Raw genomic sequence first — 27,987 nt, forward strand, 5'->3', positions numbered from 1 at the left:
GGGGAGGCGAAGCGAGGCGCGGAGCGGCGGGAGCGGTCGGGAAGATGCTGGAGACGACGACGGCGACGGCGGTGGCCGAGCCGGAGCTGGACCCTGAGGACTTGGTTCATTTCTCGGTGGGCGATTTGCCCAGCCGCGGCTACGGCGTGATGGGCGAGATCCGGCGGCAGGGCAAGCTCTGCGATGTGACCCTCAAGGTGCGGCCCGGCCCCGGGGCGGGGGGAGGCTGAGGGACCCTCCGATCCCTGAGGGGATGGTGAGGGACCCTCCGGTCCCTTTGCCTGGGAGAAGGAGGCAGCTGGCGTCCCCTCGGGTGCCTTTGGTGAGGGGACAAGGCAGGGAGGTGAGGGTCCCTTTGGGGGGGGGGGGGCTGAGTGGCCCCTTTGGTGGGGGATAAGGGAGGAGCTGAGGGCCCCCCCAGCCCCTTTGCTGGGGAGAAGGGGGAGCTGAGGGTCCCCCCTCCCCATGGTTTTTGGCAGTGGAGAAGGGCGGTGTTGAGACACCCCCCCCAGCCCCCTCAGTGGGGTGTAAGGGGGTGTTGGGCCTCCCCAGCCCTGGGGGGGGGGGCTCTGTGAGGGTCCCTTGGGGGTGAGGGGGGTGCCGAGCACCTCCAGGCCAGGGTGGGCGCAGGGATGTGCCGGTGACACCCCGACGCTGTGCCTCAGCCCGGGGAACGGGGTGGGAGATGGAGCCTCCATCTCCCTTGGGACCGTCGTGGTTTTTCCAGCTGCCAGGCAGGGTGATTCAATAAAATGTCTTGTTTTGGGAGAAAACGGGGCACCCCAGACCTCCTGCCACATTTCAGTGCTGGTCCCGGCACTGAGGAGTGGTTTGGGAGGTGACGCTGTGGATGGGGTTGGTGCAGGTTTATGGACCAACCTCTGCTCCAACCCATGGGAGAAGAGTCCTTTTCCCTAGGAAACCTCTATCTTTTAAGAACATCCACTTTCTTACATCAAAGAAATAATCTATAACCTTGGTAAATCCTCAGGATTGTGTGCCTGGGTCTGGGGGGGTGGGCTGGAAGGGCTTTGAGAGTGGCCCGTGGCCAGCGCTGGGCAGGAGATGCCGGAGTCCTTCAGACCGGGAGCTCACGGGCAGAGGAGTTTGTCGTGGGGTGGGTGCGACATGCAACTCCTAGGATCGGTTGAGTCATTCCAGAATTAACACTGAAGTTTAATTAAACGTGAAGGTGTTTCCCAGCCTACTCATGCTGAAACTTTTCACCTACCTCCCGCTGCCGAAGAGGGAGCTGGCAAGGGTTGTGCCTGTTGTGGAGACCGCAGGACGCGTGATTGGGGTGCACCCCTGGGCTATGCAGGGCTGCTTCATCCCTGTAGATCAGCTGTAGCCTCCCAGAAAGAGGGACTGCTTCGCAGGGTGAAATGCTCATTGTGAAGAGCACGGCTGTGCGCCGATCCTCCTTGGCGGAGGTTGTACCTTCTAAGACGTGGAATTTGCGATAGTCTGTAACGTAACCTGGGGGAATTCTGTGACAAAACTGGTTTGTGATGGAGAGCACCGTTTTATTATGATTAAATTTTGTATTATTGAGGTGGCTTCGTGTTGCAGAAGAAGATTCTCAGGTCCTGCGAGTCCCACAGCTCTGGAATCACAATAGTGAACCAGCTGTGGGTCCTGTTGCTGGAGTTGGGCTGCTTTGCACAGTCTGGAGGGAGACAATAGCGACGAGGTATACGACCCCAGCCTTATCTCAAATAAATGCCTGACTGTTGTTCTGCAAAACTCTTCTGAATAAGTTTCCATCCCTGTAGATTTACCACAGCAAAGTGCTTTTTACATCTTGCTTATCTCACTTTGTACATCTTCTGTGGCGAGTGGGAAAACTTTTAAAGTCTTGAGGGCTGAAGGAGCTCCGCAGTCCAGCCATCAGAATGAGTGCCCTGACGATGCTGAGCAGCTTTATGGATGAGGGTACCATGTTGGCCCTGCTTTCTTTTTTCCTTTTATTATTTTCTCTTCCAGGGACTGTTGCTATCTGGGGAGAGTGCAGAGCCTTTCATCCCTACAAAGGTTGAATATATATTAAGAAAGATGTCTCTGTCATTCTTAAAATGAGTCTTAACTTTCTCCGCTGCCTGGTTAATTCTTTATTATACTGAAGAGAGATCCCAGCAACGACCAATTCGTTTGGCAGAGGGCTGACAGTGTGTTTCCGTGTTAGTTCAAACAGTCCAGCTTTCCCTCATATACACGCAGCCCCAGTATCCAAAGTGCTTCGTTCTTCGATTCCTCTTGTTGTATTGAGTCACCATGTCAAAATATCCCACCTCTTTGCCGCCTCTGCCTCTTGACATCAGATTTCTCAGTGCCCGCGTGTCCCGTGGCGATTGAATTAATGCAGCCTGCTGAATCCAAGCCAAGCCTTTCCTCCCCGTTGTTCAGTACAGGGTGTCTTCTCTAGCTGCTGAATGTTTAAGAAGTAATTTTTCTTAGCTGGACTTTGGAGGTGGCTTTGAATCAGTTAGCCACCTTGAACACAGCTGACGCAAAACGTGCTCTTCCCTGACCTTGCTCAGGAACACTTTCCGCATGCATTGGTGAAGCTGTAAATCCAGTGTGATGCAGAAGGAGCCTACGAAGTGAGTTGTCTAGCAGGGATGGCATTTGAATACTTCTTACCCAAAATGAAGGTAGCAAAAGCACCGAGAAGCATTGAAAGTCCATACCCGAAGGAAACCATAGTGGGTCCCGATGTGTGTCACATCACTGAAGTGAGTTTGTTGCCCTTTTTTTCAATCCTAGTGCTTTTAGGCTGTCACATCTATAAAGAAAAAAAGCTGCCAAACACCACTTTGGGCCAGAAGTTGGATTCCTCCTGATGTGACCAGCATTCAGGCTCATGGCTGAAACAGGAGCAAGCAGCGTTGTTGCAGCACAGTTCAGGTTTTTAGTGGCCTCTTTACTGATATCGTCGTTGGGGTCAATGGCTGTAAATGATTCTCCTGGCCCACAGAAATGTTTGCTGTACAAACAGGCCTAAAATTGTTAGGAAGTGTCGGTACTCTCATTCGTTTGTTTTAATTATTCCCCTTGTAAAGCCAGGCAAGCATTCATTCAGTAAATAGGAGGGGCAGAATTTGTTCTCCTTTCTCAGAAACTGTCTTGCTGCAGTTCACGCTGCTCTGCGGGAGACGGTGCTGCCTCAGCAGCGTACAGCAGCTGGGTTTAGATGCGATTAAAAGCAAGAAGTGCTGATTTGACTGGCTCCCTTGGAGCTCCGATTATTCAAACTCAGCTTAGGGAAATCTGTCACTGTTTCTCCTGATTGCCCATGTGAAAACGAAGTTTCATGGGGCAGTAAGTGAGCTGCGTGTCTTTCCAGCAGCTTAGGATGTGTTCATCGAGAGCCAAAGCTCCTTTCCTGCGCGGATGGTCGAGCCTACAGATTTGAAAAGTCCTTTTCTATTCCGGTCTCTTAAATAGCTGCAGGTCAGAGCTCCTCTTGAAGATGTTCCATCACAGGCATCTGTCCTTTCAATCTCCCTTTAGCGACTCTGAAGTGTTTACTTAAAGAATAATTTTAGGATTGTTTGGTAGAAACAAATTCAAATAAACTGGAGGGAGGAGGGTAGCAAGGAGGCACACCTTACTCTGTGGTTAGTTCATTTTCCTTTGGTGAAAGTAGGATTTTTGCTTACTAAAGCCAAATTTCTGCTACTGCTTTCTTCTCTCCGGATTGCTAGGTTGTGCCTCAGCGTGGCCTTGTCTGGTTAAAAAAAAAAAAAAACAACAAAACCTGTTTGCCAGTTTAACCTGACCAGTTTTCAGTTTTGGACTATACACTTTGAGGTGTGATAGTAGACCCTGAAATCAGGGCATCCTGCAAAACCAGCAGAGAAGCAGCTGTTCTCCATGCACCTCTCCATACCCTGCATCTGGGACCAAACTGGGGTTTCCAGTGATGGACTGAAGTTTGAATTGTCCAGATTCCTCAGGCTTGAAATGGGCTGTGAGTGGCAAAATTTATATACGTGCGAGGGATGGGTTCAAATTTAATGAGCTTAGCATCTCTGGCTACGGAGCAGAACCTGCTGTAGGGAGATCCCCTCTGGGTGCCACCTACTATGGGTCAGATGTTTTCGCAGTTACTGACAGCTGGGTTTTTCACATGAAATCAGTGAGGTTTGATTTCTGTGTCCACCTGTTTTCCCCCAGAAACTGGATATAAAGCCTTTTCTTTCAGGCTGTCTTCGTGTTAGGAGACTTTTGGGTCGTTTTCTGGCTTCTTTGTGTGCAGTGCTGTCATGCTCCAGTCCAGGCACCACTCCGCTTCTCCCCGGAGCTCTTTCTTCCCAAGAGCTTTTCACCCATAGCATCACTTTCTGTCTAAAAATGAGCTAGGAGTCTTCAGTTATTTCTACTGTCAGCACTGCCGTTGATTTTACCTTATTGGTAGAAATTCATTAGCTTCTTACTAAGCTCACTGGATGAGAAGAGCTCTGCATTAAAGATTCGGGCCCTCATTGCTTTGGTTTCCTGTGCACAATAGCACAGCAGAACCCTTCCCACTTATTTTACAGTGGATTTGCAGTCTTTTTTTCTATGTGTCTGTGTTCTCAAAGCATTTTAGAGCTCACAAATAAATGCTGCAAAAATGTGAAAAATGTCAGTTCGCTGACGAGTGCAGGTATTTGGGGGTGTTATTCCCTGATCTGGAGATCCTGATCTGCTTTTTAATTGTAGAAAAGAAGCTACTGCATGTTTGTGTTCTTCCTGAGCATTGTGTTTTGAAGACAAATATCCTCTTGAGGTGAAAGCTGCTTGGGTAGCTTTGTTTTCTGGAGTTTGCATCTCTGCTTTAGGCCAAGGTACAAGTGCTCTCTGGGGACGCATCAGCAGCTTGCTGGAAGCCTGTGGACTGCACCGCTCCATAAAACAGGGAAGCAATACTCATCCTATTTCTTCATTGATAAATTGGGGGGTTTTATAGCTCCTGCTTGCTGCAATTGGAGCCAGAGAACCGAGTGCCAGGCTGGCACCTCCAGCAATCTTGGCTAAACCTCGGTCAAAAGAGACAAGGTTTGTGCCTTTCTGAATCCTCAAGAGCGAAGTTAATGTGAGCTCTTCTTATTGTTGCTGCTCCTTGTTTGGTTTTGAATCGCTCGAATGCCATATTTCCATGACTAACTCCAAGACTAATTAGAAAAGTCTCTTTAAAAAATAATGCAAGCCTGGCAAGTTAAAATACTTCCAAGCAAGTTAAAATACTTCCAAGCTGTGGAGAGGTTATATTATTTGTTTCATGTACAATCCGAATTGGACTGACAGGTGATAGTCCTGTTGGCTTTTCTCCCCTTTAATCACAGTTTTTCCAAAGCAGACTGTTAACTCGAAACCCCCCAGACTCAGGCAGATGCACCCGAGAGAGCTGCTGCTGCCAAGCAGACGCAGAGGTGGAGGAGCCTCCCTTTGTCCCGCCGTGGCAGATAAGTGGAATTCCAGACAGCTTAGGCTGCATGCGTAATTTCAGCAAGGTCCTTGAAAACCCTGTGCCTGGCTGCTCTGCAGATGTGTGAGCATGTTTGTGAGATCCTTAAGGAGAACGAGCTTGGTGGGAGAGGGAATATCTTTTTATTTGAGGAGCCCATGGATTTAAAAAACAGATAATCTGTTATGCACGTGAGACCTTTAGGTTAAGGACCTTATTTAAATCTTGTCATACAGCAGTAGCGAGCTACTTTGGATTACGACTGGACTTGTTTTTTCACCCGAGGTCTCAGCTAGCGTCACTGCTGTTCCCCTTATGTAAAAGACGAGTATTTTTAGTGCTTTATGAAGACATTAAACCTGAAGCGTTAGCAGAAACCGCACATTTCTGCACTAAGCTTTTTACTCTGTTTCTTTGAGCATGGCAAAAAGGCCTTACTGTCTGACTTCCAAACCCACTTGCACTGGTTTTTATTTGCTTTCCTTAAAGCAAAAGTTGTCCCACAGTTTCAGGTGGGCTTCAGCGACCTGGGTATTTAACCTGGTGCCTGGCAGGGGCACTGGCAGGTATTTTTTGCCCAGTTAGGAGCAGGAGGTGATTCCCCGGGATGCTTCCTTTCCCCTGTCCCCATGGGAAGTGGAGGGACTGGGGTCCAGCAAAGCTGTTCAGCTCCTCTGAGCTGCAAGTGAATTATCTGGGAACATGTGTTTGTTGTACATGCAAAAGGGATGTCTTTTCTGGTTCAAAGCAATTAGTTACCATTATACCAGCAGGACTCTAGTTAGCCTAGAGCAGAAGGATGCCTGACTTAACGGCATCAATCTCTTGGTTTTGCGCATGCCAAGTTTGATCAAAACTCTTTCACGTCTCATCCAGCTACTATTTGGGTGGGAAGGGGTGGGTGGGGAGGAAGGGTATTTATTTCACTGCCTGAATTTTGATACAAGATTTCTTAAACTTTGCTGTTCCATTATCTTCTGCCTAGCAAAACTTTGCTACGATGGCTTGGACACTAACTTAATTTCTACTATGGCCTCTCTGTGACTTGAATGCCAATGTCATGTCAGGAAAGATGGGGGGGGGGTTGAGAAGATCCTTGCAGCAGAGAACTCGAGAGACTTCTCAGCTATGCAGGGTAATGATGTCGTGAAAACAATAGATGCCTTTATTACACCTACACCATTTTTCTGTGGAGAAAGCTTCGTTGTACTCTGGAACTTGTTAACGTTTTGTGGATGTGGGAGTGTAAGGGAGAGCATGTCTTTTATTACCCAGTTAGAGAACATGTTGAAAGGGAGTTCTGTGATATTTGTGGTCAGAAAGGATGCTTTGCAAGCAGCGGTTCTGTTCTTGTTTCTGGTAAACAGTATTTTTTTTGCCTTAAAAGAAAGGCACCTAAAATTACATATTGTAAAATAGCACATCCTTGCATAAAGGGGGAAATCTTTTGAAAGGCAAGGTGTTTTGCTCAGACTATGAAAGGGATGACAGTCCTACCTGAAGGGCTTATCCTCAAGCCTCTTCCCAGTGAGCTTACTGATGTGGAGTTCCTGGGGTATTTCTCTTTTTGGTGCTTGTATAAATAGCTAATTCTGGCTTGGTGATGTGGATATGATTAAGTCTGTGGTGATTTCATTTGTGCCTGGAGACTAGTCCTGAACTCCAGGCTCAGAAAGCAAAAGATAAATGCACTGATTTGTGTTTAACTCAACAGGAGCACCTGATTTCTCTAACATCGTGGGTATTGCCCCTAAACAGTCTATTCTTGCAAATGAGGGCTTTCACCTTCAGCTGAAAGCTGAAATCCTCAACCGAGACTGGTTTAGACGCACGTCCCATGATGACACAGAGCAAGGGAGTCCAAATACTGAGTGACATCCCAGCTTACAGACATTTCTGGGCAGTTTGCCCCGTGACACTAGGTAGGCAATAAAATCCTGCTGCCGGCAGGGAGCTGCCGCTGTCGGAGATGCCAGCTCTCTGGGTTGGTGGCATCCTGCCCGCTGGACACCTCAGTCCTGGGGTGTATGCAGCAGTATATGAATATAAAAATAAAATAAAAAGGAAGATCATTCATCTGAGACAACTCTTGAATACGTCTGGAAAGGGCAGCCAGTTCCAAAGGCTGCATGGCCAAGTATGAGCTGCTCTGTAGAATCAAAACAGGAACTGAGCAGTCCGTCCCTGCCAGCCACACTTAGTGAGGACAAAAATGGGTTTTTTTCGCAACCAGACAAAGATTTTTCTGTATTTTTTTTATGTTCTGCTGGTACTTCTGGAATTAGTGGGCAGGGCTGTGATGGATTTTGAGCAAGGGGAAACTTGTCAATGGTAGCGTGGAATGATATCAAGAATAGCATGAGCTCTTTTTCACTTTCTTGTTAGACTTATGTGACTGTAGCGTGAGTCCATCAGGCATAGGAAAGCATATTTATTTGGTCATAAGAAAGGGAGATCATTTGGCTGTGGGGATAGGGAGCACTTTTTGAAACAGAAGACACAAGGATGAATTGAGGGTACATGTGCTGTGTGCTCATCCTCAGAAGTATTTTTCATTTCTACAGGAAAAACAGGTATTGTCCTTCGCCTGCAGCAAGAAATTCAGTTGTTCCTTCAGGACTTGCCGTTAAGCACTGATAGTATGAACATAATGATAGCTTCTAGACCAGAGATCCCAATTTATAGATCTCCCTGAGGGCCCTCTATCATTACAGGAGCAAGTTTTTAAAAAAAAAAAAAAAGGAACCACAAGTTTTGTCTTGTCCGGTACCAGGAAATAGTTTCCGTTCAGCTGGTGGCAATCGCAGCGTGGATCAGCTCTTTGCTGATACAGCTCCGTGGATCTTGCTGCTGACAGGGGCCAGTCCCAGTCCTCCCCCTTCCCCTGCTACGACAGCAGAAAATTATTCCCTGTTTTTGTACAGCTTATTTCTGTTTTATTTCCCTGAATGGCGAGGTCAGGCGAGCGTTAGCACCAGTGCAAGGGAAGCAGTTGTGAACTACGTGGCTCCATCTGCGCCGTCCAGCTATACCCCACGCATAGATGGGGACCGAGCCGGGCAGGAGGTCCAGCCCTGCGTGGGGAGCTGAGGTTTCTCCCTGCAGGTAACCAAAATGAACTCCGGTTAGTTCAAACCCTGCCTTACCTGTGCAGGGTATCCATGGTGCACTTAATCTGTTAAATGGGGCATTCCCCAAGGTGAAACCCTTTCCTTAACGAAGGGTAAGTACCGCACCAGGGGAACAATCCTGTCCCTTGGAGTTGCTGAGCGGCTTGGAGCCGGAAGGGTGGTGCTACCCAGACACAAGGTATTTCATCCCTGTGATGATACAGCTCTCATTAACCCGGCAGGAATCTTGCTGAATGACTATAAAAGATTGCTTTTGCAATAACCAGGCGTATTATTTATAATAAGGTCATTTGGTGACAGCCTATTGTGGGGTGAGATCACGGCGATGCATCCCTGAAACTGGAGCGCAGTGGAAGGCTTCAGTTCTGCGTGGACTCTTGGACAGTGCTAAAATCTGTTGTATTTGGACTTGGAGCCTAAAGCATCTCTTGTGGTTTGATCCCTTTCTGCCTTTCCTAGGGAGAAATGCAGGCAGTGGAGATGCAGTTTAATATATGCATCCGTCAGAGAGGCAAGGTCAAAAAAAAACCCAAACAGGCTTGTGCTGCGAGCAGGACGCAGAAGTCTGGAGCTGCAGCGTTGAACTCCTGGGAAGAATAAGGGCAGGTTATTGCAGATGGTATTTGTCTGGTTCAGCGGTGACATTACCGGTGGCTGTCTACGTGCCATGGTCCTTCATCACTGCCCAGAGTGACAGCACGATGGCACGTGGAGAAATGCAGCACTGGCAAAGGACATGGGAAGCGCCGATTGACCTTGTGCTTGACAGAGAGGGAGAGGGAATCATGAGCTGTGCTGGTGAGCTCTTCGAGGCTTGGGAAATCCTGGGGCACAGCAGACTGGATAAATCCCAGCGACTGAAATCAGTGAATTTAACCATGGCTTTGATGGCTATCCAACACACAGATCCATTTTAAAACTAAATCTATTTTAAAAATTAATTTCAAGCTAGTGTTGCTTTTGTACTTTACAGTTATTTTCTGAAACAGAGGGCTTTTTCTCAATGTTGGGTAACGCTGTAGGCTTGTTTGTTTTGAGTAAATAGAGTCTTGCTGTTGAAATTGGTATTAGCTTTAGTTATAAGGTTAACTTTGGTTATAACTAGAGGATCGCTGTATGCATTTGAAGGTGTATCATTTTAATAGGTGCCTATTCAATTTTAGTACTACTTTTTACTTTTAAAAAGGTGAAATGACATTTGAATAGCTGTGATTTTTGGCAAATTGTGTTTGGGTGGAAATGAAATTAAACGAAAATGTTTTTCTTGCACACTCAACCACATTCTGCACTGCCTGGATGGGAGCGCTCTTCCAAACACGTCTTGTAGTTAAGAGATATATTAAACCAAAGTAAGTATTGCAGTCGGACTGACTTACTTCCAGGCACCACAATGTCTTTCAAAATTTTAGAGATATGAGGCCTTGTTCTTTCACCTTGTTTCAAGCCAGAGAAACGTCGAAAGCAAAAATGGGGCTTTCCTGTGTTTTGGGACGTTTGAGACACCTGGGAAGAGGTTTCCCTGCAGAAGCTGGGTACTCCAGACCAGATCCTGGTCAGTGACTCCCAGCACTGCAGTCCTCTGCCCTGTAGTTGAAAACATTTCCAGCAAAAAAAAAAATAAATTTTTTTTGAAGAATTGCATCTTGCATGAAAGAAAATAGCCTGGAGTTTTTAATCAGCCCTTTGCCCTTGACCAAGGAACAGATCTGTCTTGTGCTGCAGGCTTCATCTGTGGGCATGTATCTCTTGCTTTAGCAGCAGTGTCTGTCCCCCAGCTCCGAAACGACGCTGGTAATACTTCGACCTTGCTCCGAATGAGGCAGCAAGGAGCTGGGGAAGTAACAAGGACAGGCCAGGTCCTGCCGCCGAGCTACCAGAGTCCTCCTGCAGCTTCTGCCAGGTCTGTGCCAGACATCCCAGGCTGGCGTGCACTGCACGAGAGATACAGCATTAAGGTATGGCAATAATGAGACCTGTTTCGTTAGCTTCACCGGTGTTTATTCCTCCCGTCAGTGGGCTGGGTCAGGAGCAGCTGCTGCAGGCACGGCTGATGGAGTGGCTTCATCCACAGGGTAGGAATGGGCCGGGAAGCGCCGGAGCTTGCCGAGCAGGTCCGGTGTTTCTGAGCCTCGGGGCTGGAACATGGACAGGCGGAGCAGCGAGTTAGTCATCGCGGTCAACCAGGTTGCGGCTGGTCATACATAAACCTTTCCCCAGCGAGAAGTCCCAAACAAAGAGCTTCAGCACCCAAGTCTCCTTATTTACCCATCTTAATCCTGTACCTCTTTTGCTTCTCTCACGAGCAGCACCTTAGTCACTGGCTTACATGGAGAGACGAACAGAAGCGAAGTTGTTCGTGCGCGCACGTGCTCGACCTGGCGGTTAGCCATGCGGAGTGAGGAAATTAAAACCCCACAGCCGTGGACACAGTGAGGTTTTGTCAGCTTTCAGGGGTGCACAGGTTCTTGAATCACTTCCTTCCTCTTATGGGCTTTTCTCATTAAACTTGGTGTATTTTATAAGTATTTTTAAACCTCTTGCGTTAGAGAGGCCAGGCCAGAGTTTGCGCTTGCTTACAAGAGGCTGTGTAAAGCCAGGGTGGGGAACCCTGCTCCGCAAATGTTAGTTACTTAAACAGGGCTAGCACTTGTGGCCTTGAGCTCAGTCCCCTCTTTGACCGTGGGCTCCTTTGTGAGTCCTAGCAGTCTCGACTCCTTTTGCCAGATACGCCCCGTCCTACTGCGTGCCCACAAGGAAGCTGCTGATGATTTTGCACATTGAGGGAGCACGGGCTGTGCCCGTACTGTGGTCCAGCACTTGCTGCTGTAGCACCGGTAGAGCTGTTGTCTTAAGTTCCGTGCTTGTCCTTACCAGCTTGCTGCTATAAAATATCCATCCGCTTGCTTTGATTACCTTATTCGTTTCTGCTTCTTCCCTCTCTCTCTCTTGGAACATCATCTTGGCCCTCATCTGCCAAGCAAGCCCTCTTATTCCTGCCTCTATCCCCACCACAGTCTGGCTCCTGCTCGGCTGTCTCAGGTGCTCATCTCCTGCTCGATGCCGGCACAGGAGGTGGAGGTAAAGCATGAGATAAATTAATGACTGAGTTAGCAGAGAAGGGAACAGAGGAGCAGAGTATTTGCTGGTATTTGTGGCACAGCTCTCAAGTCTTAGAGCCTCTGGGATGTTTTACATGTGGATTTGGGTTAGTAGAAGAGATTGATACTGACCTCTACCCATCTTGAGCTAAGAAGTCACTGTACAAGTATATATGTGAGGTTTTTTTACATGAGCTGTAGTAGTCCATACCATTTCACTTGCTGCTCTTGCTCCGGGCATTGGGAACTCTGCAAAATCCAGGACAGCGGGGTTTGTCCAGGCACAGTGGACAGCATGGGCAGGGGTTCAGGCACACCTAAGCTGACCAGGACAGAGGCTCTCCAAAAGTAGTCCTGCCATTGCCAGGCTGGAGCAAGTCTTGGAAGCAGTTCGACTGGATGTTTGCAGCACTATTTTAAATTGGGAAGCTCAGGCAAAGCAGACTTGCCCCTGCACCTGAGGCAGACAGTGCCGTGAGCTGACCACACGCTAAATGTTTGTGATTCCCAGTCATCGTGCAGGCCGGCACGCACAGCGAGCAGCTGGGTGGTCAAGCTGGTTTTAAAAAGATCTTGTAACAGCATTTGTGGCAGTTGAGTATGCTTTTGTTTAAAAAGGAAAAAAAAAAAAATCCCACTTGCTTATGTATCTTGTGTAGAGCCCAATTCCTCTCTTTTTTTCATTAATCAGGGATTTTGCTCTCTAAACTCCCAGCAAGTTGTATTTACTGGGTGTGAGAGCTCTGGGCCTAGAAGGAGAGGCAAGGCACTGTTGGGAACCATGAAAACCCTGAATGCAAACAACATTTTTGTTAATAAGCTGCCTAGACATGAAAGGGTGATGAAGCTTTTTGTAGAGGAGTGCAGAGGAGAAGAGAAGGGCTTCTGGGATGACCTGGAGAGTAGAGGACCTGCTGTGCCAGCTTGTTTGTCCCAGCAAAACAAAGGTCAAATGGGAAAATCTTGCTTAAGTGGGGAAAAAGGGCAGTTCTGCACAAGCTCAGATCGGCATAGGCTGGTGTGAGTCAGGTTAGCCTGGAAATTAGGGAAAAAAAGCTCTGAACCAACAGAGAGAAGTAATTAGAGCAAAGACCTGTGTAATTCAGAAGAAGGTAAAATATTGTATAGCATCTGCAGGAGTCAGAAGTGGAATCAGAGATGCAAGAAACCCCTTCCAAGCCTTGCTCCATATGGATCAGGAAGGCTCTCCAGAGGATATAAATGTGAGCAGGTATAGCAGAGCTGGTGAAAGTGAACCTGCAGAGATTTAAAGAGGATGAGCCCATATGAGCCTCTAGGTTATAGTGAAGGTGAACGGCTCTGAGCATAAGCTGAAGATACATGATGGGTGCCCGAGAAGAAAAGTGCGTGGGATTTAACCTGTACGCTGGTCGTCAGTTCAGAGGAAGAGCTAAGGAAAAGGAAACAGGCAGCCGCATCACCCAGCTTTTAGTTCTGCAGAATAATTGTGGTCCAGAACTCAGGTTGAGCCTTCGCGGCTGTGCTTAGGGTGTCCCGAGATCAGATGGGTGATGTGGGATCAGTGATTGCCAGCTGTTGGGGCAGTGTGTTACCTGAAATGGGGCCATGGGTGAGCATTTTCTGCCCCGAGCAGCTGGAGGAAGCACATCTGGGTTTGAAACATGTGCATGCAGTTGAATACCGAATTGATTCATCTAAACATGTGGTTCTGTGGAGCTGGCCATTCTTTGTTAGCAGTCTGGAGACCACCCGCTCTTGGGCTGTAATACTGCTTTGTCTTTACCTGGTTGACCACTCATCGTGGCTTATGAGGCTGGAAAACTGGATTCAAAAGTTTGAATTTAAAAGACAGGCTGCTGTCCTGTTTGCAAATGGAAATTGTCCAACTTTTGGCCCTCGGTTACTGCTGGGCTGGCAAAGCCATGCTACAGGGAATCATCTGGACTGTGCGGTTGGTGGTGGATGGTGCTGATCTTCCCCTTTTCTCTCTTTAGGTAGGGGACCATAAATTCAGTGCTCACCGGATTGTGCTGGCAGCTTCTATCCCGTATTTCCACGCCATGTTCACCAACGACATGATGGAGTGCAAGCAGGATGAGATTGTCATGCAGGGGATGGATCCCAGGTAGTGTCCCAAGGCACGCAAGTGAGGATATCCAGAGGGACAGCAAGTGCTCTGCGGGCCTTGGCATTGTGTGTGCAAGGCTTGAAAGCCTACCTTCTGTGTGAATGGTGCTAGAAAAGGTTTTTCTTTTAGTAGTGTCCCCTGCTAGGTTAATTGTTAATAAATTCTGCCCTTTCTCCCCCTTGTTTAGTGCACTTGAGGCTCTGATCAACTTTGCCTACAACGGTCACCTGGCAATAGATCAGCAGAATGTCCAGTCTCTGCTGATGGGGGCAAGTTTCCTTCAGCTGCAGAACATCAAAGACGCTTGCTGCACTTTCCTCAGAGAGAGGTAAGGGGTTGTCTTTCAGCTATGCTTAGTGCTCCCTAACAGCAGCAAAGTTTTATTCATCTGTGCCTGGCTTGGGAGGAAGTGGGATGTCTCCTGCCAGCATGATAAGGAGGTCTGCATCTCCCAAGACTCGCCATTCTCGTTGCCTATAAAAGGACTTATCTGGTTTATGAGATGCTACAGCTGGCGTGCGATAAAAGGCCTTGGCCAGCCGTGGGAATTAATAGCTAGAGCAAAACTGAGTGAACATTTCCCTTTTTCAGAGTCAGCTAGCTGGTTACCCATAACTATTGCGTGATTGCCTCTACCACTAACAAACCCATCCTTGCAGTAATTACCCTTTCTGCTGCTGCATGTGTAAGAGGGGAGGAACAAAGGGACTTAGCCAAGGAGCTGGACAGGAAGCTGTGGCAGAGCCTTAAATTGGTCCCAGGTTTTTCAATTCCCTCGCTGGTGTTTGGCTGTAAGATTGTTCCAGCAGCATGATCTGGAAGCGGAAAAGCTGGGCTGTTCTTTGGAAACGTACCACACGCATCTTCAGATCGTGCCAGGGAGTCTTACGTGTTGAATTCTCCCTCCCTTCCCCAGCTTGATTTCTCTGCAGCTGTTCAGTGTATTCCATGGCGTGATATTAAACATACCTTCCAAATAAATGGAACATCTCGGCGAGTTATTTTTCTTTACCTCTAAATAGAGATATCCTAAAACCATGGGTTGGGGAGAAAAAATGTTTTTCCTCTGTGTTTAAGATGTCTCAATTTTCAGTCCCCTGTGCATCCTGAGTTTCTGCAGTTTGTTTAAAATTAAGTTATATAAGATTGCAGAGTATTTATTTTTTCTTGCAAAAACATTTTATTTAAGGTACTGGGTATGACACCAAGCTGGAAAGAGATGGGTTGCATTGGTTTTTGAGTGCCTGCTAGCTTTAGATGGTTGTATCTATATCTAGATGAAGTGAGGTGATTTGATTTCTGAGATTTAGCTGCCACAGTTCTCCCAAATCTAGTAGGAGCAACTAGGTGTCCCAAGTTAACTCCTGGATTTGAGTGTGCAGCAGTCACTTTGGTTAATAACCAGAAAATTAGTGGACTCTGACCATCCTGAAGAGCTGGAACATGCACGCTGAGCTCTCATTCTTAAATGGAATTAAGATTTGGGATATTTTTAGGCCCCTGTGCACAGACAGGTCCATAGTGCTGTAACCAAGCCCAGCGCGAGCCCTGAGAGTCATCCTTGTGTGTAAGTCCCCCCCCCCATCAGTGCTACGTATTTGCTCTTAGCACAGCATAGAGCAGTAACTGAGGCTGCTTTCCCCAAAGTGGACACAAGCGATGTCACATCCTTACGTGCATCCGGACACCACTGTCAACAGCTGGGCCTGGTTTTTGCAGACCATTAGACACTGACACCATCAGAGTCCAAGGTATATTCCCCATGTAGGTAGCATTTAATTTAGTATCTGATGATTAATGCCACAAAACACAACTATCAGCTCGTGTTGAATGGTGACATGCCTGTATTGGGCAGGGCTTCTTGTTTGGTCAGGAGTGTCCAGGACACTTACCTTTTTCTGTAGGGCACATGGTTGTGGCAAATACCATCTTCTCCAGCTTCTCCATGCCACTGAGCAGCTTTATGCAGTGGCTGTTTGGCTGTTCTGGAGAGAGGCTTGGATCTGCAGAGGTACTTCTCACTGTCTAACTTCCAACTACAAAAGCATCTTTGGTGATAAAGCCTCCTTAATCACAGGAAATGGCTTTATGAAGCCGTAATAGATGCTGTTCTGTAGTACTTAGAAAACACGTAAGATGCAAAACAGTGACTGGTGGTTGGTATTTGCACGATGTGCTTCAATCCAGCTTTGTCCAATACTGGAGTTAAAAAAAAAAAAAAAAAAAAGGTGCTAGATGCACAGCCCAGGCACCCCGAGATGTGGGAGGGAGGGATTGCTGTGCAGAGCCTCTTGCTTCCCCTCAACTGACAGCCTGCAGCCTTCGCGCAGAGCCAGCTGAGTCTGTCCAGTGGCTCCTCAGCAGGTCAGAGGGGAGAGTTTTAAGTTGTAGTTTCCATCCTCTGGCTCTGCTGTGCATTCAGCTTCAGATCTCTATGTAGATATGTTCATCAGTGAGCTGGAACCTGCCATTGTTGAAGAGGACACAGCTGTGGCTTTCACTGCATCACATATCCTCTAAGGCTTGTATTGCTTCACTGAACCTGTTTGTAATTCTTTCTATCCTTTCATTAAACTGACATGACTTTTGCTCTCCTCTTCCCCTCTTTCCCAGGCTTCACCCGAAGAACTGTCTGGGAGTGCGGCAGTTTGCAGAGACGATGATGTGTGCGGTGCTTTATGATGCTGCCAACAGCTTCATTCATCAGCACTTCGTGGAGGTATCCATGTCTGAAGAGTTCCTGGCACTGCCTTTTGAAGATGTCCTGGAGCTCGTTTCTAGGGATGAGCTCAACGTGAAGTCTGAAGAGCAGGTGTGTACCTGGTGTAGGTCTCAGCAGAGGTAGTTTTTCCTTTGGAGGGTTTTTTGGTTGCTTGAGAGTGGAATGGGATATGACCCTATTCCTGGTCTGAATGAAGCTGAGATGTCCTGGCACAGTGCTAGGCAGAGCTATGATGACTCCCTGAGCCCCAGTTCTTGTCTGTGCTGCCAATGTTACCTTGCTCTGAGAAATGCCTGGTAGAGTTTCTTGGACCGTAGATTTAGCAAAACATTGTTTTAAGGTGTTTTGATTCATCAGTGACAGAGGTGGAACCTATTGGGTCCTGAGGACCTTCAGCTGTGCCCCCCTTACTGTCAGTAAGTTGCTGGTCCAAAGAAGAGAGGCTGAGGGTGTGGGCAGTGGCAGGGAGCCCTTCCTCACGGAGCTCATGTTCAAGTACAAAGGAGTGCTTTTGAGGTGTAAAGAATTTGCTGTGAGTGCTGCAGCATTTTATAACAAATGTTCCACTGAGTTTGCCATCAAGAGGCTCCTCTAGACTGGCTTGTCCCTAGAAAAAAAACAGAAAGCAGTGCTGAGCAACCTTTGGATGTTTCAACAGCCTTGAGAATCTATCGGTGCTGGGCTGACAGTCTGCAGGAGAAACAGAACCTGTCCTTGAGCCAGGAAATCTGTCCTGCTCTTTCTGAGGAGGTTACTAAGGAGGTGACAAATGAAAAGCAGACCTACAGCTATCTCCGTGTAGGGTAAGAGAGTGCTTTGATAATCAGGCTGTCTGAAATGCCCCTGAAATGGGGAGCGAGGACAACCTGCTTCACATTCCAGCCACATTGCTATATCGTACCACAAATTTGTCTCTTGCTGTTCTTTCCAAGTGGATCTTTTGTGGAGCAGGTAGGAGTCCAAAGAGTCTGTCCCTGGTGACATTTCCTCATGCCCTGGCATCTGCCAGCCCCCTCTTCAGAAATGGCAGTATTTTAGTGCAGTGCAGCATATCTGCTGATCATAAAGCACCTTGTAGAGTGGAAGTAAGGGGGGGGGGGGGGGGGAGGTTTTAAGCTCACCATGGTGCTGTTGAAGAGGTACTTTTGCACTGAAAGCCTCAGGAGAGATGATATGAGAGACTCCGGATCTCCACTGTAAAAGAAGGACTTCATAATTTTGTTCTGGTCAATAGTACTGCTGGACTTTTCTCCACCACCACAGGTTACAATAAAAGACCACCCAAAGTGAGCATGTAATCTGGTTTAGAGGGCAGCGATCCTGCGAGGTGGTGGCTGTGACCACAGTGACCAGTTCTCCTGCAGCTTCTGGGAGACTGCTGTGGGTTTGTGATCTCCTTGAGCTGAACCTGTCAACAGAGATGAGGCTGCAGTGTGTGATGTTGGTTTTGGAGTGGGACCCCTGATCAGTGTGACTGGTGGGGACACTGTGCTCAGTGGGAGCTCTGCCTTGTGTGACAGTGACAGGACTTGGATGTAGTCATCTGGATGTAAGCGCAAGAGTGTAGAAGGACAGCCCAGGCTTTAACTGTGAGAGTCCTGTGAATCAAGGAGTACGTGTCTGCAACTAAACTAGTCACCAGGCTCCTTTTGTAATCTGGAGTCATCCAAAACAGGGCAGGTGAACGGTGCTTTGAAGAGGTCTGCCTCTCTAGTGTCTGCAAAGGAAGCCTAGAGAGGCCAGCTCAGCTCTAGACATCTACTGTGTAGTTATCCAAAGTTAACTGATGGATCCCTCTCATCAAAACTGTCTTCTGGTTTTTCACAGAGCACGACCATTCTCTTTTCTTCTTCCCCAGTCTGCTGATTTTTGACACTACATAACCAAGGTTTTGCATTCTGTCCCACCTCCCCTAAGAAAATTCTCTTCCCCACTTCCTCATCTCCCTGCAAACGTTCATACTAAACATATCGTCCCATGGGACAATAGGTCAGTATTATTGCAGACTAAGTCGGAGGCAGAGAAAGCAATGCCAAAGCCAATCCACCCGAGCATCACGCAACAGGAGAGCCCTCTGGTGCGCTGGAGATCATTGCCATTCTGTCGTGAAACCGTGTCATCTGAGACCAGGGGAATATTGCTGTCAATATATGGTTTCTTTTCCATTGGACAACTGGCAGCAATAGGAATGTGGGGAAAAAAAAAAAAAAAAAAAAAAAAAAACCAAAACTCCAACTTCCCATGTCTTTCTTCCGGCAGGTATTTGAAGCTGCATTAGCTTGGATACGGTATGACCGAGACCAGAGAGAGTCGTTCCTACCCGAGCTCCTGTCCAAAATCCGCCTACCCCTTTGTCGACCTCAGTTTCTCACTGACCGCGTGCAACAAGATGACCTGGTCCGCTGCTGCCACAAATGCAGGTGAGGCTTGGACATGCGGTTAGAAAATCACCCAGTGGATGGTGGCCCTCAGTGGGGTGGAGGTAGCAGGAATGTGGTTTAGCAGTCTTGGAGAATGAAATTCTCTCTCTGTGTGGACAGAACACCTCACATAGCAAAAAAACAAAGCACCTTCCCCAATTTTAATGTGGCAGCAGGGCCACATTGCCTTCTAGAAGTATTGGCCATGGGGAGGGGGAAAGTCAGTTGCTTAGATCTTCATCTGACTTAAGACAGTCAGATTTCATCATATCAGCCAAGCTCTGTAATTATTTGGCTTTGATTTCAGGGATCTAGTTGATGAGGCAAAAGATTATCACCTCATGCCAGAGCGCCGGCCACACCTCCCAGCGTTCAAGACACGTCCGCGGTGCTGTACATCGATCGCAGGATTGATTTATGCTGTTGGAGGACTTAACTCAGCAGGTACCTTGCATATCCGCTCCATGCACTGGAGAGAGCTGGGTGGGATGATGGGATCATGAACTTCCCTCATGTCAAGTGTTGAGCAGTTTCTCCTCCTCTATGCAGCACTTTGACCCTTCCACTGAAATGCTAAAGGTGGCTGTGCCCATAGTTTAACATCTTCCAGCTAGAAACTCTGTCTACGTCAGGTTTATTTAGGACAGTATTATTGCATATCTTAAAGAATCAGCATTTTGAGGGTGGTGTCCTTGCTGATAGCAATAAGCAAAACTTGGAGGTACCTAGGTGACGTTGTTGGGGTTGTGGGATCACATGTGCAGACACAATGCGCTTGCATAAGCCTAGCCACAGCGTAAAAAGGGGACAGAAAGTGTTCACAAAACTATCGGCTGGAGCCTCAAACCACCTGGTTAACCTGGGATGTAGGGTCTGAATAGCGGGTGTATGCTGGGCACTGCCTCCTGAGCTTCACACCCCAGGCACGCCACAGCACGGCTGATTTATCCTGTAGAGAAGCTGCGTTCACTGGAAGCAGCGACACCGACAGATGTGACATTGCAGGTCTCTGCTGCCCCTGTGAGGTTGTAAGAGGTCCCGCTTCCACAGCCAAGGACTTGTCAAGTCTTTTAGTTCAGAGCATGGGCAAGCTCTGAAACACTACAATCCTTTTGCTTTGCAGAGCGCAGTTTATATGAATTTTTCAGAGCAGGCTCTCATTAGAATAGAAATGTGGCTGGGAAATGCCTCTGACTTGACCCTGATGTGGGAGCAGGGAGGCTGCACTAGGATGTGTGAGAGCTCAGAATAGGACGTGTGAGATCCTGGCCGTTTTCCCAGAGAAGAGCAGGCAAAGTCCCTGTGTCAGCCCCATCTTTGGGGTCAGAGCAGCAACCACTTATCCCTTGCGTGCCTCTGCTACAGGCAAGCTTGCTAAAACAGTGTTTTATCAGATCTCCCTCTTTTAATTTGAGTAGCAAATTTTTATGCAGGTGACTCGCTGAATGTGGTGGAAGTCTTTGATCCCATTGCCAACCGCTGGGAGAAGTGCCAGCCGATGACGACGGCCCGGAGCCGAGTCGGGGTCGCAGTGGTGAATGGACTGCTCTATGCCATTGGCGGCTACGATGGTCAGCTGAGGCTGAGCACTGTGGAGGTTTACAACCCGGAGATGGATTCCTGGTCCAAAGTAGAAAGTATGAACAGCAAGCGAAGGTACGTTCAGCTCGCTCAGTGGGAAGGGGACCTTTGGAGCAGGAATGGGAAAAAAAAATGTGAGGTTGTAGGAAAGCTAGAGGTGTTGGGTGGTGGTGGATGCCGAATGAGAATTTCATGTGTGGGGAAGGAGCAAAAGAAAAAGGAGGAGTGGAGCAGTATGGAAGCAGATGGGATTTGCCTGGCCACATTTGGGGCAGGCAAGTTGTGCTGATTCCGGGCACTGCTTGCTGGTAAGAGGGGAAAACTGTCAGCAGCTCAACAAAGTTATACCTGTGCACACAACATTGATTTACAAGGAAAGCCATTAAGACCTTGGTAAGTAAAAAGCAGCTGAGCAGCAGCGTGGGCTCTAAGCTACAGAGATCTCTCAGGTTTGGTGGCATCAAGGAGTGAAATCAGACTAAAAGAGAGTTTGAACTGGAGTCCCAAAGGAGGTGGTCAGAGCCCCATTTCTTCATGTTGTGATGCTAGATGGTGGGTGAAGCAAGCACCGTGTAGGAAACTCCTGTACTGCTAGGAGTCAAATAAACCCATTTTACCATCTCTGTCCAGTGCTGGCATCTTCTTTCCCTGCCAGAAAGCATAAGTGAATCGCAGCTAGGAAGGAGAGGAGTATTTTTATTGTCCAGGGAGAGGAGCTTACAGCTAAGCAGAAGGTGTTTGTGCTTGATGAACAGAGCTGCACGCTTCCTGACCCGCCTAGGGGCCACTTTGTGGTTGGGTTTGGGAGCTTACCCTGCATTATTTTGAAAACCCACCTATTAAGTTGTGTGGTCATCCTGTCCTCCCCACCGTAACGCGGTGGCTGCTTCCATGTTTAAACATCTTCCTCGCATCCAGGGTTTCTGCTGCAGTTTCCTTTGCCCTCATGCCCTGTCACTAAGACTTGTTAAATTGTTTGCTTTTCTGCAAGCTTTGCAGCACTTCTTTACCATAATGCTTTGTTTGACTTGGGTTTTTTGTGGTCTGAGACGTTGATCATTGGGAAGAGCACACTGCAAGCAGCTCAGTACATGAAAGCGTGGGTACAAGGCTCCAATTTGTAGTGGAAAAGCTCATTTTTTCTGTCGCAATGAGGTTCCTGGGAGCTTTTCCCACACTGAGAGGCAGTTGCTCTTCCATGATTGGGTTGTTCTGCCTTGAAGCCAAGCAGAACGGGCGTTGGATGCTCTTGTGTGGAGGAAAATGTCAGTTATTGTACAAACTGCTCGGCTGCAGCTGTAGTGCTGGGGTTTTACCGCTGAGGATTGTGTTGCCAAGCTTTTATAAGAAGCTTTGATGCCTACATTTTCAAGGTGGGATTCTAGTCTCCTGTCTGAAGCATCCCGTTTGATAGCCTTTGTGAGCCAAATATGTGGTTAACAACGTGTAGTGACAGGGTCAGTGAGCACCTTGGTTTAACGAGCTTTACATTTGACAGCAACTAGTGCATCTCCTGAGGCTGTGCAGCGATGTCCCTCGCCAGAGTTATCTCCGACCAGCAGCAGTGGGCAGGTCCTTCATGGGAAGCCAGAATTGCTGGGATTTTGACCCATGATCTGGGTCAAAATTTCTCCATGTGCTTTGATTTAGTTCCTTTGATCATAAAACTGGGGTGTGCTCATGCTGCAAGCATCTTTTGTGACCTGTGAGACCCAGTGCTCAGGTGGGATTGAGCGGTTGAGCAGCCTGGAGGTGAAGCCAGGGGAAGAAGAGAAGGTTTGGTGGGGCGAAGGAGGTGATGGCAGGCAGTGGGCAAGGCAGGCTGTGCAGATTTACTGTGTTATGGATGGTGTGGAAGCACCTACGGCCATCTCACAGGGTCCTGCTCTTCGTTGCAGTGCCATGGGAACAGTGGTGCTGGATGGCCAGATCTACGTATGTGGCGGATATGATGGAAACTCATCCCTCAACTCCGTGGAGTCCTATTCTCCAGAAACAAACAAGTAAGAGCTCTTTAGGCCCTACAGCTTATCCATCTGTTTGCTGCTAGGGTAGTGCTGTGCCGTGGCATCACTGGCCGTCTGGGCTGTAAAAGGAACCCAGTGAACGATGTGGGAAAGCCTTTATATCCTGACAGCGGAGCAGCATCCCTCCTCGCAAGAGTTTACCTGGATGCAAGTGAACAAACCCATGATTTAAATAGATGGTGAAAGGAGAATTACTGGAACCCAGTCCTAGAAAATCCAATAGAGTTGAAATAATCTATGGGCTGTGTGTGTGCCGTGCCTGCAGAACCCTTGCTAACCTCTCCCCTCTCCCGGCAAGGTGGACAGCGGTGACCCCCATGAGCTCCAACCGCAGTGCCGCCGGAGTCACCGTCTTCGAGGGCCGGATCTACGTATCGGGAGGGCACGATGGTCTCCAGATCTTCAACAGCGTAAGTCTGCGGGGTGCGGGTTTCTGCAAGCCTTGTGCAGAAATTAATCTACTGCAGGTAGCCAAAAGGTCAGGCTGGGGCTGGGGAAGGCTCTGTGCCCTTCCCCTGTGCACCCAAAGTGCCATAAGTGTTTGCACCACCAAATTCTGTCATTTCTAGGGCCACCCTTCTTGCTCAGGAAGAAATGAGCTAGCCAGGTACCCACTGGGAACTGGACTGGAAGTGCTGTTCTTGTTCCCCGGTACCAAAAGGATTGAGCTGCTGCAGTTTGTCTCCCCACTTCCTTCACTTTTAAAATCATTTTATTGTTGCATCCCTGTACCTTTGAGCTCTGAAGTATCCCAGATGTCAGGCTTTTACTTTTGCTTTCTGTGCCTGTTTGATGGCTTCGGTTTCAGAAGCCAATTATCTCTGAAACAAGCTTCGCAGCAGGGGGAGTTGGTGGTACAAGGCCAGCTTGCCCTCTTCCACCTGCCCTGCATTTCAGTTTTCTGCCTGCTCTGTAAAGAAAAACCTGATGTGGAACAGAAAAGGCTCATTGAACCGCTCAGGAGCGAGAATGCGGGGAGCTGTATCTGAATTGGATCTATTACCAATGCACCGCTCTCAGAAATTTATAATAAAGGGTTTGTTGGGAGCAGCAATAACTATTTCTGCCTTGCTCAGCAGATCAGGGGCAGGCTGTTGTCTGCAGCCTGGAGTACCCCAGAGCCAAGAACTACAAATCTGCTTGTCTAAGCACATTCCCGAGCATGATGAGTTTGGAGCAGTGCTGGAGCCCTTGCTGAAGGGTTCCATCTATTGGTCTCCCTAGAAATGCAAGGGATAAAAAATGGTGGTTGTCTGGGTTTTTTCTCTCCCTGAGGTGCCAGATAGCCCTTCTACAAACGTACAGGGAGGAGATGCCAGCCTCTTCCGAAAGCGGCAGAGGTTACTGCGCAGAGGAAGGGAAGAAACCCTACCCTTTGCCGCAGGGTGCGGGATGTAGGCTTGAACTGTGTCAGGAGTGGTGGTCGTCCAACATGAGAAACTGGAGAGTTTGAACTGTTACAGCTGAAATCTGCTGCGTGGGGAGAGCAGGAAGTCTCACTTAAGGTTAGGGAACACTTAGGGGATCATTAAGGACGGCTCGGACATGCACCTCTTGGGTCTGACCGAGCTTTGGCTGGTTCTGCCTTGGGGCAGCAGTACAATCTCGTGTGCATGAGGAAAATTAACATATTGCAATCGAGACGCAATCCCGTGGCAGTTGAACTTGTAATTGAAGGGTGCTCAATCCTTTTGGTGCTGAGGCTCAGGTACCGGTACTGTGCAGAAGCTGATGAAAGGGGAGAGAGGTAGAGGGAGCATCTTCAAAGCTGCATTTGCTGTGGTCTCTGCAGCGTATCAGGTGGGGAGAATGGTCTCTCCCCCCATTCACCTGCTCCAGCTCGCCGATGAGTTACTGGGCTGAGGTCGGAGGGAGTGGGGTGAAACACAATGGCTGGTGGGATCCAGGATGTGAGAAAAGCTTAATAACGATACAAAATACGAAGGTATGAAACCAAGAAACAAAACCCAAGTTCCCCAGTCGGCTTCCAGCTGCGTGTTGAAACAGTCTGCGTGATCCGTGCCGTGTGGTAGGTCCTGAGCGAGGGTCCCCTAACGCCGTGTGCTCTCTGTGACTGCAGGTGGAGTACTACAACCATCACACGGCCACCTGGCACCCGGTCGCCAGCATGCTCAACAAGCGGTGCCGCCACGGAGCAGCCTCGCTGGGCAGCAAGATGTTCGTCTGCGGAGGCTACGACGGTTCGGGCTTCCTCAGTATCGCCGAAGTCTACAGCTCCATGGCGGATCAGTGGTACCTGATCGTCCCTATGAACACCCGGAGGAGCCGCGTCTCTCTCGTTGCAAACTGTGGCCGTCTCTACGCTGTGGGGGGTTATGATGGACAGTCCAACCTCAGCTCGGTAGAAATGTATGACCCGGAGACAAACCGCTGGACGTTCATGGCCCCGATGGTGTGCCACGAGGGAGGGGTTGGCGTGGGCTGCATACCCCTCCTGACCATCTGAGAAGAAAGCCTTTGGGGGGGCCGTCTTTTCAACGACAATCCAGGGAGCGGTTCAAAGAGTGTTTCATGATGTGATAGCTGCAGAGGTGCGTTTCCAGGTGCTCAAGTGTCATTCACACACACACACAAAACTTGACAAAACAATCCCCACCCTTGGCTTTTTGGGCTGAGGCTCCTGAAAGATTGAACATGTTGAAACGCGATGCGTCTACGTGCTGGTGGAGCAAGGACCTGCCTGCCTCCCTCCGCCACCCGTTAGCCTTTGCTAGGAGCTGTGGCTAAGCGAATCCTTCCTCTCGCCGTTGGTTTTCCAAATAGCCCTGCAGTCTGCTCTCGGCTGCATCTTTGGGAAGTGCCGTTGTAGGCTGGGGGAGGGGGGGCAAGTTTAATTGCGACATAAAAACAGCCACTTTAATGACTTTGAAAATACATTTGCGCCTTCCGTCAGCAGCAAAGTGACCCCGATACCCCGAGGGTTGGGTCAGTGACGATGTTTGGGTGTAGTGGTTGCTTGCTGCTGGGCATGGGCAGCTCTCACCTGGCTTATTGAAATGGAAAAAACCCACCAGTGTTGGTTCCCGGACTGCATCCAGGCTCTGCGTTTTAAGGTTCTTCTTACACAAGACATCGCTGGCTTCTCGAAGCAGAGCTGTGCTTTCTTCAGCTCGATGGGGAAAACTTCTCCACAAGAGCCGCATGATGGAGAAACTAGGAAGAGGAAAACTGGTCGGTTAAACCATTGAATCATTTTAGCAAGCTCTGGAGAAGGCTGAACGTAAATGATACTAAGCAACAGTCAGGATTTCAAAATGGGAAATAGGCCAAGGTGTTAATTATAAAGATGTCCCTTAAATTAAATATTGATCGATTTTCAAAGTCAATGTTTAAGAGGCAGCTGGAGCGGAGCATGGCCAGGATTTTTCAGGAGAGGCAAGAAAAATACGTCTCGAATTTGTCAGCTCTGGAAGTGCACCGCTGTGCTGATGCAGGGACGCCCCGTCCCTGGGGGCGGGGAGAGGGACGGCTGCCCAAGCGAGGCTGTTTTGGGCAGCACAGGCAGAGAAATCCCACGCAGGGACGCGGGGTGAGCATCCCTGCAAAGGGCCAGGGGGAAAACGGCGCGTTGGCGGAGCCAGCGCAGCCGTGGCACGGGCGAGATCCACGCCTTTTGGTTATTTTCTGGTTTGCTACGCTGGGAAAGGTCTTTGCGGTTGGTTTTGTGCCGGGAAACTTTCTGTGACCGGGCTGAAGCAGCTGCCTGCCGTGAAGCGGTACGCAGGCAGCGCGGCAGCTCCCTGCCCGGGACGCCCTTGCCCCCATCAGCTCTTCAGCGCTTCTCTTGCATGAATTCGAACCGCCATCCCTCCGCGGCTCTCTTCCATGCCCGTGTCCTCCCGTGCCACCCTTCGGCAAAGCCATACCTCTTCACCGCCGTTGAAGCGGGCAGGCAGGGACGGGCAGGTGCAGGCAGGCACAGGCTGCTGCCACCCCTGCCTGCTCAGGCAGGAGGAACTTGACACTAATCCCGCCGGCAGCGACAAAGGGATGGGGATCTCACCCTTTGTCCTGCCCGATCCCAGTGTTTCGGGGGGCTCGGAGCCTGCCCCTCCTGTCCCCCACCTTGCACCGAGCCAGGGGGAGCTGGATGTTCACCCCAGCCCCCAAACCCAGATCCCCACACTTGTTCATACCTGAATCCCAGCGTCGCTTGGGATTTTAACTTTGGGTGTATATGTGGATGTCTATATATTCAGGTACTATGTATATTTTAGGTATATATAATGAGCATATCTGGCTATAAATGTGATTTGTCAGTATATATCTATTTCCTCCGTGTATATATATATCAGCTGCTGGGTTCACTGGAGGGGGAATTCATTTGGGGTTTCCATGCTGCTAAGACTCTTTAAAAAGGAAAAGAAAAAAAAAAACCAAAACACCCACGAACATTGGAATCAAAATGAAGATGCTTTTTGGGCCGTGAATTGCAGAAATAACTGAGCTGGAGCTGCAGTGGGGTCTTTGCAGAAGGACCAGCCTCCGTCCCTTCGAAGGGAACGACCATGCCCTATTTTTCCATCTCTCTGCCCGACTTCCCCCTGGCTCGAGTGCTGCTGGGGAGGAATCCTGCAGCTCACGCTCCCATAGCCTCGGAACTGCCTCTTATCTCCCACCCCGTAGCATCTTCTCTTCTCCAGGACATGTCCTTCGGATGGTCACCTTGCGCAGAGGAGGCTTTGATCAGCATGGGGCTGCTCTCCCGGCGTGCCGTTGTCCCATCTTGTGTCCCTTCTCCCTCCCAGCTGGGGCTTCGTATCCGTAAGAATGTGAATATTGGATCAAATATGCTTGCAAGAGCAGCGGCTCCAAGACCTGCTAAAGCTGGGGCTGTTGATGACCCCCAGGCTCCCAAGCTGATGCTCAGCAGCACGGTGGTCCCAGGGGACTCAGATGTCCCCCAGCCGCACTGCTGGAGCTCCCTGGGTTTCATTCCCTGGGGAATTTCTTTGCTTTTACTTTGTGGATGAACCAAAGAGAAAGGGGAGCGCCTGGCCCTTCAGCAAGGCTGCAGCACCTCCATCTTCGGGCCCCAATCTGCTGGTGTCCGTAAGGCGACAGAAAAATAATGAATTTGGGGGAAACAAGCCCTGGTCACCCAGGGAATGTAAGCTCCTGGGAGAGTGTGATCGGCTCCGTGCAATGCTTGGTAGATCCTGTGTCCTCAAATTCAAGGAAAACCCCCAAATTTTGCAAGATGCATTAAAGATCCTCATAATATACCGGCACGTTTCTGTGTCCGCAAACCATGCTGCGCTCCCCACCCATTGCCCTCGCACCGGGGAAGTGCCCGGGGTTTTTGCTGCACTGCTTCTCCCCCTTGCACACACCAACCCCTGTCCCCACCCCAAAAGGGCACTTTTACTGTCACTTAACCCTTTTTATATTAAAACCAAGAGAAATTCATCCCCCGGCTGACTGG

General features: G+C 49.0%; 1 protein-coding gene across 2 annotated transcripts; it reads left to right on the forward strand.

The window, feature by feature from the left end:
* The first annotated feature begins 3 nt into the window (after positions 1 to 3).
* On the forward strand, positions 4 to 27,971 carry KLHL18 (kelch like family member 18). Of its 2 annotated transcripts, none has more exons than XM_052809026.1 (10): positions 4 to 197; positions 13,658 to 13,788; positions 13,979 to 14,119; positions 16,405 to 16,603; positions 18,773 to 18,933; positions 19,241 to 19,377; positions 20,352 to 20,589; positions 22,413 to 22,517; positions 22,840 to 22,951; positions 24,622 to 27,971. In XM_052809026.1, exons 1-10 carry the CDS (start codon positions 45 to 47, stop codon positions 25,006 to 25,008), a joined length of 1,764 nt encoding a protein of 587 aa, XP_052664986.1. In that variant the 5' UTR covers positions 4 to 44; the 3' UTR covers positions 25,009 to 27,971. The 2 variants fall into 2 exon arrangements, with proteins under 2 accessions (XP_052664986.1, XP_052664994.1); XM_052809034.1 differs by having other exon boundaries at positions 20,367 to 20,589.
* Positions 27,972 to 27,987: the final 16 nt, after the last annotated feature.

The sequence above is a fragment of the Harpia harpyja genome, chromosome 1 (genome assembly GCF_026419915.1).
Source record: "Harpia harpyja isolate bHarHar1 chromosome 1, bHarHar1 primary haplotype, whole genome shotgun sequence".
NCBI classification, from domain to species: Eukaryota; Metazoa; Chordata; class Aves; order Accipitriformes; family Accipitridae; genus Harpia; species Harpia harpyja.